Source organism: Triturus cristatus, chromosome 7, assembly GCF_964204655.1.
Source record: "Triturus cristatus chromosome 7, aTriCri1.1, whole genome shotgun sequence".
NCBI classification, from domain to species: Eukaryota; Metazoa; Chordata; class Amphibia; order Caudata; family Salamandridae; genus Triturus; species Triturus cristatus.
In genome coordinates, this window is record NC_140590.1 from 26,306,271 (window position 1) to 26,319,702 (window position 13,432).

The 13,432-nt window shown below is 44.1% G+C and overlaps 1 protein-coding gene across 3 annotated transcripts in view; it reads left to right on the forward strand.

Annotated features, from left to right (window-relative positions):
- The first annotated feature begins 10,006 nt into the window (after positions 1–10,006).
- Positions 10,007–13,432, forward strand: part of LOC146808723 (cell adhesion molecule CEACAM8-like) — a 468,434-nt gene continuing 465,008 nt past the window's right edge. For all 3 annotated transcript variants that reach the window (XM_085614223.1, XM_085614224.1, XM_085614225.1), the window contains exon 1: positions 10,007–10,234. In XM_085614223.1, coding sequence (XP_085470349.1) covers positions 10,162–10,234 — 73 coding nt within the window. In that variant the 5' untranslated portion in view covers positions 10,007–10,161. The remainder of the gene's footprint in view (positions 10,235–13,432) is intronic.

A 13,432-nucleotide genomic window follows, 5' to 3' on the forward strand; every position in this document is an offset into this window, starting at 1 on the left:
ATCAACCATAGGGTCAGACAGACCATCAACTCCCTTTGGTACCTGTTAAACATCGGCAATGATGGGAGTAGCATTCCCAAACCTCTTTTTGCGTTCAAGCGAAAAAAGAATCTTAAAAACTGCTTGATCAGAGGCAAAATCACGGGAAATACGGCACCCATTCAAACAGCTATTGTTGGACTAAAACCAGTTGAGGGCAACCATCGTTGTGGTACTTGCCAAGCATGCCCCCATGCGAAGGTTGGCAATACTATTCGGGCCAACAACCGAACGATTGCTCTTCACGGAATGACCAACTGCAGGTCGTCTAATGTGGTGTACATCATCTTGTGCCCCTGTGATCTTCCTTACATCGGTGAAACAAGTCGGGAAATCAGATTGCGAATCTGTGAACACAGGTCCAATATTCGCACCAAGAGAACATCTGCCCCTCTAGTCAATCACTGGTTAAGCATGAATCACAAGGACTCTGATTTGAAATGGACTATCTTGGAAAAAATACACTCCACTCCTGGAAGAAATCCTACCTCCATCAGGAAGAAAAGGGAGACATTCTGGATTTGTTATCTGGATTCTGTGCAGCATGGCCTTAATGAAATTATCCTGTGGGAAAATGCCATCGTATAATTGCCCTAAATGCGATTAGACCTCCTCTGTCATTTCCGATTGTAAAGGAACTTATTCTCCATTGGTAAGTCTGGATAGGATTCATTCTTGTTTCCGTCTTTCTTTTTTAAGTCCCCATGGGCCCTGGTCATGCACCTGCCTCTTTCATCTTTACTCAAGCATTATTATTATTATTGGTTATTTTTTACTTTTTACTTTTTATTTATGCTTTATTATTTTTTATATTTCATTTTTTTCTTATCTTCGCCTTCTCGGTGTTTTGGGGCGAGTTACATCCATCGTCCCTATAGCTAGCTTGCCTCCTATCTGAAATCTTTTTTCATGTGGATAGCCCCGTGGCTCTGTTGCACCGTTTTGGATTATGGCCATTATTTTGACTATCGGGATAGAATATGGATATCTATCCTTTTTTCTTTACCTTCTCATTTCGATTTACCTGTTATTATGCGGCCTTTTGGGATACATCCTTTGACCTTTGTGGCCGAGCACTGTGAATCCTTCATTAATGATACAAAGATGGCGCTACCATCTTCTACTATGTCCTGATCGTTACACCATGAAATCCTCTGTCTATGTTTAGTTTGCACCCTTACACCTCTGCTCCTATTGGCTGGCGGTCGACTGACGAGAGGTATTTGACGAGGGCGGCCTTTGCTCCGAATCCACCGTGAAAGAGACAGAGACGCCGTCCCTTCCCCGTATTTGTGACACCGAAATTTCCGGATTCTTACCGCTTTGAGCCAGTAAGTGAATTAGGATTGGTATGCTTAGTCGATATGCGATCATTTCCGCATATTCAGTTCGTATTTTCGGGGACTGCCCTCGTTCTCCTGTTTAACCATTGACAGCTGCACGAAAGTGATCTACATGTGCACGCTTTCCTCTCTTATCTGACCAGTACTGCCATTACCCCGGTTGTTCCCTCCTAGGTATTATGTGGGTTGGGACTGTCCTGATAACGGTGCCTTATACGCTCTAGCCCCGACAGGATCTTGAAATCACTTTATCCGTTTCACCCCCCTCTGATACCTTACTGTTCGTTAGGGATATGTATTGTAGAAGAGTGCTCTCAGTTTAGCCTCCGAAACTGTTTATACGTATTGCGTTATTTTCTCCTTTTCCTTTGCCTTACAGAAACTTTATTGATGCCTGTTAGCAACCTTCCTGGTACGGACTACTAGTGATCTATCTGTTGTTGTTAAAACTCTGCAGCCCCATATGCACCATCTTTAATATCTTTACCGAAGCATTTTGGGCTCGCGCACACTTAAGATCCGCCTTGTATCCAAGTAGGTTGTTCATTAAATATATTTTAATTTAACTCCTTTTATCCAGCCTTCTCCTATTTTGATAAGTTTGTTTAAAGAGACAGGGGCACATTGTTTAGTACTCATTATATCTTGTATACTTATTGCCTCCTCTCTCTAGATTTCTGGTGATTATAATTTAAGTGCTTACTCCTCGTCTGTTGCTATTAGTGAGCCTCACCTGACGCTCCGACGGGACCCTGATTCGTGTTGCCATATAGGCTTGGAGGTGTAGTATCCACGGCCCTCCAAAGACGTTTGTTTTAGTATGTAGATCTTCTTTGTTCCAGTATGCGTATTTGATTTGTTATTCGTAATTCATTTTATAAGTGGCAGTCTCTGTTAATGGCTCTAATACTTTTCTGGTTCGGTATCTCCTCCTTTCAATCATCCTTTCTTTAATTACGTTCGCTTCAATTTGAAGCTTTGACAATCTTTCTTTGTTCTATCTTCCTTTTGGTGCAGACTTATTCTGATCCCTATTCTTTTCTATTGGGTGGTTTGATTCACTTTTTCTTCCTATATCACACTTATGTATTAGCGGTGATTTATTCTTTTAAGCTACTGTTGGACCCATTGGGCCATATATACCAAGCTGTTTATATGCAAGCCATCTGTGACACAACTGGAAACGTGTTTTGACTTAAAAGACACCAGATTTGTTGTATAAATTGCAATTTTGTAAATAGATTATTGTATTAGATTAAGTCACCTTATTATATTTATTTGTTTGGAATTTTAGATCGTGTGTTTGCCCCCCATTATCCCTGGTCTACGCCCTGATGAAGGTGGGGCCCCCTGCGGGTCCTATACCGAAACGCGCGTTGGCGCTTTATTCGATGACCTTCTCCCTTCTTGAAGTACCATCTGGCTTCCTTTGGATGAGATACAACCAATTCATCCATTTGAACACCCAAGGATAATTTGTGTTTACTCACAATGCGTTTTGAGGTTATGAATGTGGTTACGACTGAATGTTTGTATGGTTGAGTTGATGTTTTGAGTGGGGCGCGCACTATGCTTTTGACCAATGTATATTTATTGATGGAATGTGATTGTTTATATTAAATTCATTTGTGTTTTTTTGCCTGATGATAAATTTCTGTATAAATTGAAAAAGAACTTTTCTACAAAAAAAATCAAAATATACTCACATAGTTGTTTTTCCTGATGAGAAATATCTGTATAAATTGAAAATGAATTTTTCTACAAAAAAAAGCAAAATAAACACTAAATTTGTATCTTTATACTTATAGTATTTTTTACGAGTATTCTTGATCTTTGGTTGTCTAACTCAGTTCCAGCTTTGTCGTGTTCTCTATCAAGTACCTATTTATTAGGACCTGTTATATACCTATGGAACCGGCCTTGTTTTCTTTTTGAAAGTATTTTGCCCTTTACCCCGCGCTCACCGGTTCTTTATCGTATTATTGGGGTCCCCCTTTCTCATTGGAATGCTGAAAGTTCAACATTGTTGCAATTACATTCCTGATGAAAGCAAAGATCTTAAGGTCTATATCAAAAATATTACTGATTTGCATGAAGAATTAGTACCACTGGAAGCTGAAAGTATCTGGACTAAAATGGCTAATAAAATGATTGCTATTAAGAATTTTATAGCTAAAATAGGTAGTACTATATTTGGTAAGGTATTATTTCCATTAACGTGTGTAATTGTTGCATTAATAATTCTTAGATTAGGGTGTCTGTGTTGTAGTTACAGAAGAAATAAAAAGAAAATAACACGAGAAAATGTTAAAAAGAGACAAAATAAACCAGAAAGAGATCCACAAGAAATAGAATTAGAAGAACTTAGGGAAAGCATGTATATAGAATCAAAAGGAGAAGATGATAAAGAAACAAGAGTTTAAAAATGAACAAGAAGACATTTTGAATTTCTTCAAAAAGGGGAAATTAAATTGATTTTTGGGTTTTGATTTTTGTGGTGATATTATATCACCAAAGGGGGGATTGATGGAGCAGGGTTTTCAATATAAACCCAAATACCTGTTTCATTTTCGTGTGTCATTATTAAAAATACTACTGATTAATTAGTAATTACTAAAGATTTGTCGAGTTCTGACTAACCAACCTTATTAACAGAAGAATTACAGGTGGGATTGCAATTGCATGGCTAAAATAATAAGTGAACTAAGTTGGTGAGCGAATTGACTGTATAGATGTTGCTTATGTGATGTTATTATGTTTTGCGCTTTTTATAAATATGCATTAATGGCTTTTTGATGTCGCAAATGGCTAGATAAATACATACACATAAGGGTATTAGCAAGGGAATAACACTGTATAATCATTTCCATGTAGTAAATATGTTTTTGTGTCTCTTTTGCTTAAGTTGACCATTGTGGCCTGCTGAAAGATGGCCACCATCCGCAGCCTGCATTCGAGTAGATGTAATATGAAAAGAGGCTTTGCGCTGACTGCGACCCTGTCCTCTACATGAACCGAAAAGCCATGTATATGACGACAAATCTGGGAGTGATGCCAGATGCCCCTGAAAGTGAAGAAAAGTTGCAATTGTATAAATCCGACCTGATGAACTTATAATGGTCCCATAGATGAGATACATTTTATCCTGAGAAGACATCCGTAAAAGTAACGAATTAGCTATGGACTTATAATTTCTATTCAGAATTTGAAGTTATCAATACATGGGAAAATTTCTTAATGTATCAAGACATCTTTTCCTGCCAAACGGATGTTTGAAAGTTATGTTTGCAACATTTAGAATGTAAATTTTGGTATAAATATTAGTAGACTAGAGAGGTCTAGCGCCACTTCTTCCCGAACCAATGATCAGAGGTCCCGACGCTGACAGAGAGGACGGTGACTCTACATGACGGCTAGAAACTTTAACTATTTGCTGTGGACCAGTTCTGACTTAGAAAACGACTTTTAGCCAGAATAGGTAAATATGGAGAAAATGATCTTGCATTTATTTGGCTTTTCTTACAAATTAATTTAGATAAACTATATTCTGTTTGAATTACTGTGTCGGGTGGTTATTTCCTTGTTATGTTTATTGAATATTCAGAATGTTTAATTGTATCACCAAATCTATAGCAACTAGTTGATGCCATTGACCTCAAGGTATATGCAGATTGGTTAGGTATATGAAAAGTGCTTCCCTTCTACATGGCACGGGTGCAGTTTGGTTAGAATGAATGTTGGTGTAATGGGCCCCACCAGCGTGTGATGTGTGTGTGTGCGTGTGACTGTGAAATCACTCCGTCCGTGGAAGTAGAGGGGATTCGGAAGCTCCGATCTGCACCACTTACACATAAAGGTGGGAAATAATGGTATGGAAAACTATCCAGGGTACTCTACATATGTTCATCCAAGTATAAAATTAATACTCTAAGCCATAAAATGGAAAAAATAAACCTGGATTGGATGAACTACCTAAGGTTGGATATAGAAAACATGAGCTCTCTTAAAGTATGCCAATCCCCTTCTGCTCCTTCATACCTATTTTGTATTTTCCTGTTCAGACATATAACATTACCCAGCTGAGTCTTAAAATATATCATGCACGTATACAGTGCTTTCGCCCACGACAGCAAGCACTACTGCTTTTTTAGGTCTCGCTGAGCCCCAGCGCTTGCGCTGGCTCGGAGAGACATTTTATAGTTGGTATTTTCAAAGTGCTGCCGTGGCCTAAAGCCTCAGTGCACGTGAACGTGCACGCGCGCAGCGCCATGTGTCTTTCCTCGGCAGCACGCGATCGCAATCGCGATCACTTTCACTTTTTTTATTTATTTGTGCTAAAGCGCCACGCATGGCATGTTTAGCTGGCACATTTTTCGGGCAGAGGAGAGTATGCCAAAGTACAGCGGCCAATCCCTTGCCCTGTTGGTCAACACGTCATACACGGGAATGGAGTGACAGCTTAACAGCCAATAACATTCCCGCGCTCTTAAACGAAATGGTCAAATTGTTTTGAGGAAGCGACTGGAAACATTTTGAATTGGTTTACGTGCTATGTGTCCAGCATTCTAGCGCCTACCTATTACCTACTTGCACGCAAGGCGCTATCCTGGGCAAACTAGTCTATTCTGTCTCCCTCAACTTTAGCCATCGCAACAAGGTTCCCAGTGCACAACCGGCATGAGAGCCGACCAGTTTGTGAGGTTATCTCGATCTTGTCTGTCTGAGGATCGATTTGACACCTTTATTTTTGCAGTAAAGTCGATCAGTAGCTGATGCTGGTACAGCGGAGGGCAGCGCATGTAATGAGCACCGACACGTCCTGCATGGCTGCGGGGTCTCACTCCCCCTGTGCTGCGCATACATCTGGAGCTCGAATCTCACGTAGCCTGTCTGGTGCCATTGTAATTTGTGGTTTCGTTTCTTCCCCTCGCGCTCAGCATTGAGGATGCCGCTGTCTGTGAATCGTTTCCCGCCCTCCAAACATTGCTCCGTCTCCCTCTTTTCAAATGTAGTGACAGCTGAACAGCCCATAAACCCCCCCCCCCCCCGCTCTTGAGTGGAGGGCTCAGCGGTTTCCACCTGGCTTCCCTCGGGCATTGAGACAGTTCATACTTTGGACGGCGGCCTCATGTGCCAAGAGGACAAATGTGAGTTCGAAAACGTACAAATGACATCCCAAATATGTGTTTTCTTCACAGAATAGAAAGACCGTTGCAGACCTGTCCTGTAATGCGAGGCCATCATTCACTCGAGCGGTTTTATCGATCGCTTTTGGATTTTGGCTTTAGTGTTTTTCACAGCCGGACAGTGAAATAAACCTTTTAAAACATGTCAGGCCTTTCAGCAGCTTCTGTGCACTCCCGGGTAGCCAGGCGCTTTACAAATGCCCTTTCATTCATTCATTCATGCTGCACACACAGAGGGCACGGGGGTCTCCCAGCTTTGGAGTCCTTGAAGCTGTGCCTGGGAGCCACCTCTTTCTTCAAACCAAATGCCAAGATATGTGCAGGGAGTTGCATTATCTTTTACCTTATCCATAAACCAGCTTTCAATTGTATTTAATTTGCGACCGTATATTAAGATCTTAAAATTAGGGGTGTTTATTTTGCTGTTGTCGAATGTCACAATGCGCAGTAAGGCGTCCAAGGACCTTTGAAGTCCGATTGTGGCCTGCTCCAGTAAGATCGTATCATCTACTTATGGTGAGGCTCGGATCTTTGTCCTTGGGATGCTCTGCGGAAAGGACCCCACTCAGCCGATTGCTGGAATCCTGCTGCCAAACAGAGTTTAAAGAGTAAAGTAGCGAGCACACAGCTGTGCTTCAGGCCTTTGTCACTGTTGATGCGTGGATAAGTTGATAATGCCCTTCATAAGAATGGATGGATGCCCCGTTTGGCAGGTTTTTACCACAATTTAGTTCTATCTAGGTTGTCGAATGGTTTGGCAAAGTCTATAAAGACCGCATAAAGAGGGCGCTCCCTTTCCTACCTTGCTTGTTCAACCAGATGCCTAAACCGAGCAGGTTGTCCTCCATGCTACAATCCTTCTGGAATCCTGTTTCATGTATTGGGATCAGTTGCTTCTTTCTTGAGCACAGTATTTGAGGTCTTAGCGAAGCATTCCCCCTCTATATCAAGAAGGGTGCTGATGTGAATGTTCTCTGGTGCATTAAAAGATCCTTTTATCCATTCACACCAGAATCAACCTCTCCAACTATCCCAGATGGTATTGGACACCCGCAAGACTTGAATAGTGGAAAGAGGGTCGCAGCCCATCGTGACTGAGCAATCTTGAAAATGGCTCCTAGGATACCCTTTGACCTGGAAGTCCAATTGCTACAACTTTCTTTAATGGTATTCTCTACCTTGTCTTGTGTTTGGGTACGGCATCATTACTTGGTAGTGCGGTCTTTAATTGTATTCCAAATGGGTCCAGTTCATATTCCAGTTTATTATCTCCAGCCTTTAGCTTTCCAGTGTAACTTGCCCAGGTCGCATTTGATATATTTCAGCGGATCACTTGGGTTTTCTGTGATGATATTTGCTTAACAAGGTTCCATACATTCCTGGAATTCTTTGCTTTTGTGTCTTCAAACAATTTGATCTATTGTTGCCTTTAGTTTCTTTTCTACCCCAATTTCTTTTTTTTTATAGCACACTCTGAAATCTTTCACTTTTTATTTTATTCCACCATTGCCTTTGACAGATTTCTGGTGTCCTAAGGCACTATTTAGTTGTCCTTTTTTAGAACACTGATGACTGGTCCTTAAAATCGTTGGGGGTGCTACTCTGGACCGATATGGCTTTTATATCTATTATTACAGCCTCGAATAAAGAGGCTAAGAAACAAACTCATTCATGGGGACTATATAGCTCCTGATCATAGGTGCCACGTTTTCATTATGCTTATGTGTGACATTTCCACGTTTTCAGTCTGATTTCTGTGACATGTCAAATCATTACTTGTGACACTCTGAGTGACACTGTTGTGAGTGGAGCAAATCCGTCATATCTCTGTAAATGAATACATTTAAAAACAAGCATTGGCGATGCAATAGGTCCTGCATTTCTGAACGTTTAAGGTATTGGTGTTGGAAATAATAATGCAAAGTCAAAAGCACAAATTTTCCGTAATGCGAGACCTATTGCATTGCAAATGCTTGTTCTTTTTATTTACCAATCAACTTTTACATTACACTGTGATCCAGTTTATGAAACATATTAAAGCAGATTTTTACCCAAAAAAGTAAGCAGCAACCCTGGAGAGCTTTTTTATACTAATTCCCCTGTTCAGCGCTTTTTAGAGAGCTGGTAGGATTTAAGATGGAAAACATCTGTTTCCGTTTCAGCCTTACTTTAACATTCTTGTTTACGAAGTAGAAGGAGGACTGTCAATACACTTCTACATCCAATACTCAATGTCAGTAGTTTTTCTAGTGATGTATGAATGTTTGAATTAAATTAGGTTGTACTGGATCTAGTCATGAGGGTTACCTCATAAATAAGTCATACTGGACCAATCTTTCCTATAATATGTATGTCCGGGTCTTGGCGGGCTCAATGGTTGGTCTTTATGCTAAGTATACACTTGCAGATGTCAGGGGTCAGAAATGGACAAGCTTAATGCTGAGACAGGCATGAGGGTGTGATTAGGTCTATGGTAAGGACAAAAAGATACCTTTTAACAAATCCAGACCTATTGTACTTGCCAATGGTCGTTACTATTGACAGCCAGGATGGGTGTAGAAGGAGGTAGATGTTTGCCCCGTGGCGAAAATACATATCGTATGAAATGGCTAATATAGTTGGAAATAATGCAAAAGTAATATTATTAGGCTTAAGACACCATAAGAAAATAACATTTGAAAAACGGAAAATGGATGTGGACAGTTCAACTATATATGTATTTGAGATGTCTTGTTTCCATTCCCTAATTGAGAGTGATGCTTCTATAAAGTGATTGTTTGCAAAACTGTGAACTATTCAGTTGCTACTTTTCTAACCCTTTGAGCAATCGGTCACTTAAAGGAAGCTGCAAACTGCAGCCTTTCCAGCAGAAGTGACACATGTTTGCTTTTCTCCCCATCTCTGGCATTCTCTAGAAAAGCATCCTTCACTGTGGCCCCTGCTGTTGGAGCTCACTTACTGATAAATAAGCCATCCACCGAGATGTTCTGTCTCTCCCCTGGCAGTACCGCGAGGCAAGTGTAGTTCTAGTGTTTCGCAGGAAGCTGTAATCCCAGCCACTCCCTTAGGGCTGGACACACTTGCAGCCCCACACCCATCCATCACGGTGCCACAAGTGACGTGGCCCTGCCAATAAAAGGGCCCGGGTGCACGTGCTGTCCTGCTCGTGGCCAGTTACTGGTACACATCTCCTGGTGTCTGTGTTCATCCTTTACATAATGGTAATGTGGACGTGAGGCCCAACACCACAGCAAGCTGAGTCCTAAGTTTTTTAACCATTTGAGCTCCCGGTCTGTTTGTGGCTCCACGACGTGAGAGCGAACCTTAGAAATACCGCTTGGCCCTCGCATGCGCACACGAGAATGGCGCATGCGCACACAAGAGGAGTGCGCTCAAACGGACGGAAGCTCCGATGATACGCATGCGCACACTAGAGGTTGGCGTTTACTCAGACGGGGAGCACCGATGACGCGCATGCGCACACAAGAAGAGGGCGTTCAATCGGACGGGGAGCTCCGACCGACGGAACGCCTGTTTCTGTCGCGCGTGAGAGGCAGCAGGCCCGCACTCCGAGCCGCCGGAAGCTTCTCACCATGGGGTTCACGTGCGCAGCTCGGAGGTCCCGCCCGCGGTGGGCTCACACCCCGAAGGCGCTGATCCTGACAGGTGAGGGGGCTCCAGCGTGAGATCTTTCATGTCCGAGGGCCCAGAGTATCAGAGCCGCTGCCTCCTAATATTCAAAACACAGGGTCATCATTTGGCTTCCAAGACGGCGCCTCCCAGTCTGAAGCAGACCGCAGGCCTCGCCCTCAACATGGGGCCCCCGCCCAACACACCACCTGCCCTCTTGTACTCCTGCCATTTAATGGAAAGAAAGCGGGGGGAGGGGTGGGCTTCCCTGGGCCTCTCGGGGATGGGGGGGGCTTGGCTTACCCTGAGCCCATTAAGGATGGGGCCCCTCCCTGGGCCTGTAGGGGATGGGGCCCCTCCCTGGGCCTCTCCGGGATGGGGCCCCTCCCTGGGCCTCTCCGGGATGGTGTCCCAGTTGCAAGGAGATGCATTTCGAAGGTTTGTCCTGCAGTGAGGCCTCTGCCCGGCTGCCATTCAGAGACACTGCACCCACAGGTTTAAATCTCAGCCCCCAAGCAATTCTCCTTCAGCCCAAAAAGGGCTGTAAAGAGCTTCTTATAGGTGGCTGAGAGGAGGAGCTGTGGCCAGGAGAAGTCTGAACAAAGCAGCTTCTGGAGCCCTGAATATGTCACGTATGTGAATTAGAAGGGCCTCGCACATTCCCAGGCAGACAGTATAGAAGTGTGTCCTCTCCGGAGGCGTGTACCTGAGGCGGCGTCTGTGGTCTCACCTGAGGCGGCGTCTGTGGTCTCACCTGAGGCGGCGTCAGTGGTCTCACCTGAGGTGGCGTCAGTGGTCTCACCTGAAGCGGCATCAGTGGTCTCACCTGAGACGTATACCTGAGGCGGCGTCAGTGGTCTCACCTGAGACGTATACCTGAGGCTTCGTCAGTGGTCTCACCCGAGGCGGTGTCAGTGGTCTCACCTTAGGCGTTTACCTGAGGTGGTGTCTGTGGTCTCACCTGAGGCGTTTACTTGAGGCACAGTCAGTGTTCTCACACGTGGAGTTTACCTGAGACGGCATCAGTGGCCTCACCCAAGGTGTTCACCTGAGGCGGCATCAGTGGTCTCACCTGAGGCGGCATCAGTGGTCTCACCTGAGGCGGCGTCAGTGGTCTCACCTGAGACGTATACCTGAAGCTTCGTCAGTGGTCTCACCTGAGACTTCATCAATGGTCTCGACCTAGACTGTGTCAGTGGTCTCACCTTAGGCGTTTACCTGAGGCACCGTCGGTGTTCTCACCTGTGGCGGCGTCAGTGGCCTCACCCGAGGTGTTCACCTGAGGCGGCATCAGTGGTCTCACCTGAGGCGGCGTCAGTGGTCTCACCTGAGGCGGCGTCAGTGGTCTCACCTGAGATGTTTACCTGAGGCACCGTCAGTGTTCTCACCTGTGGCGTTTACCTGAGGCGGCGTCAGTGGCCTCACCCAAGGTGTTCACCTGAGGTGGCGTCAGTGGTCTCGCCCGAGGCGGCGTCAGTGGTCTCACCTGAGGTGTATACCTGAGATGGTGTCAGTGGTCTCACCTGAGGCAGCGTCAGTGGTCTCACCTTAGGCGTTTACCTGAGGCGGTGTCAGTGCTCTCACCTGAGGCGTTTATTGGAGGCACCGTCAGTGTATTCTTATCCGTGGTGTTTATCTGAGGTGGTGTCAGTGGCCTCATCAGGGGCGGTGTCAGTGGTCTCACCTGAGGCGTTTACCTGAGGTGGTGTCAGAGTTCTCACCTGAGGGTTCGTCAGTGGTCTCACCTGAGGCGTTTACCTGAGGTGGTGTCAGAGTTCTCACCTGAGGGTTCGTCAGTGGTCTCACCTGATGCATTTACCTGAGGCGGTGTCAGAGTTCTCACCTGAGGGTTCGTCAGTGGTCTCACCTGATGCATTTACCTGAGGCGGTGTCAGGGCTCAGGCTGTTCCCTCAGCACAGCGCACGCGTGGTGGCCTCTGAGGAGAAAGCGGCTTTATAATGTTTACTGCTTTTAAAAGTCGAAGCTAGTGAGCTGTATGTAGAGCTTCTTAAAACACAACGCGCACCAGGACAGGCAAAGTATTGTATAGTAGATGCGTGAATGCTGTGCCACTATTTCTGTTGCATCTTTAGGGAAACCTATGTGTGCATGTGCTTTTGATTTCTGAGCAACAAAATAGATAATTTTAGCAACATGTTATTATGACACAAAGTGGGACTTGACTTTCCAGTGTGCACAGCATCATGGAAATCTCACTGATGTGGTTCAGCTCTCAGAAGGGACTGCGAACGAACTGCAGTGGGGGTTGATGAACCACGATTGGCTCAACGGCAACCCCTCTCTCTTCACCCAACCAGAACTCACAATTGTGACAGATGAGTCACATCTGAAATGGGGTGGACATCTCGGAGAGGTGGAAATAAGGGGATTTTTCAAGTCCTGGAAGCTTCTTAACCAGCGTTGTAAACAGTGGTAATTTCAAACCTTTTATGTTTCATTTTAGCTATGGCGGGAAGGATAATAATTTTCTCTTTTTCCAAGCCGAGTATTTCAGAATTAAACTGTGTGTGCTCATCCAATGTTGGCACAAGACACTCAATCTGTTTGCAACCAGTAAGCAGATGTTGCATAACATTTGCTGAGACTATTTGCGTGGATACACTACTGATAGTGTGTGACTATTAAGAACTTACTTAGCTTGTTTACTAATTATTCCTGTTCCAATGTCTTTTAAAATGCTACCATTCTCCACATCTGCAGTCTCTCATAGTTTTACTGAACTCCACATATTGGAAATGAAATCATATGTTAACATTTCCAATACTGTGTAAAGATTTTCAAGTTTCATCATGAAGTAGTTTCTTGAAAACAGGCTGACCTTTGACAAGTGTTGGAGCTCACTAAAAACGATGACCTGTTTTCCACCAAAAAGCACATCATAGTCCGTTCTGAGAACAGCCTCCATTCTCCGATAAGTGAGAGCTAGCATTACTTTTAACACCATGCTAACCGCATGCTAACCTCATCAATAATTACAGCCTTCGATTTCTTTAGAACCCTTGAGACCTCATCACAGGCATCACCGTATAATTTCAGGTACTCCAGTTTGTTGTCATGATCAACTGGTAACTTCAGAAGAGGATGCAAAGTAATACCTTTTATGTTGTGTGAAGCGAGGGCATGAGATCTAATTTCTTGCGCTGGGAGGAGTTTGTTGAAAAGTTGGTGGTGGAGTTGTTTGGCCGTGAATCCTTCTCAGCTCACCTAACGGT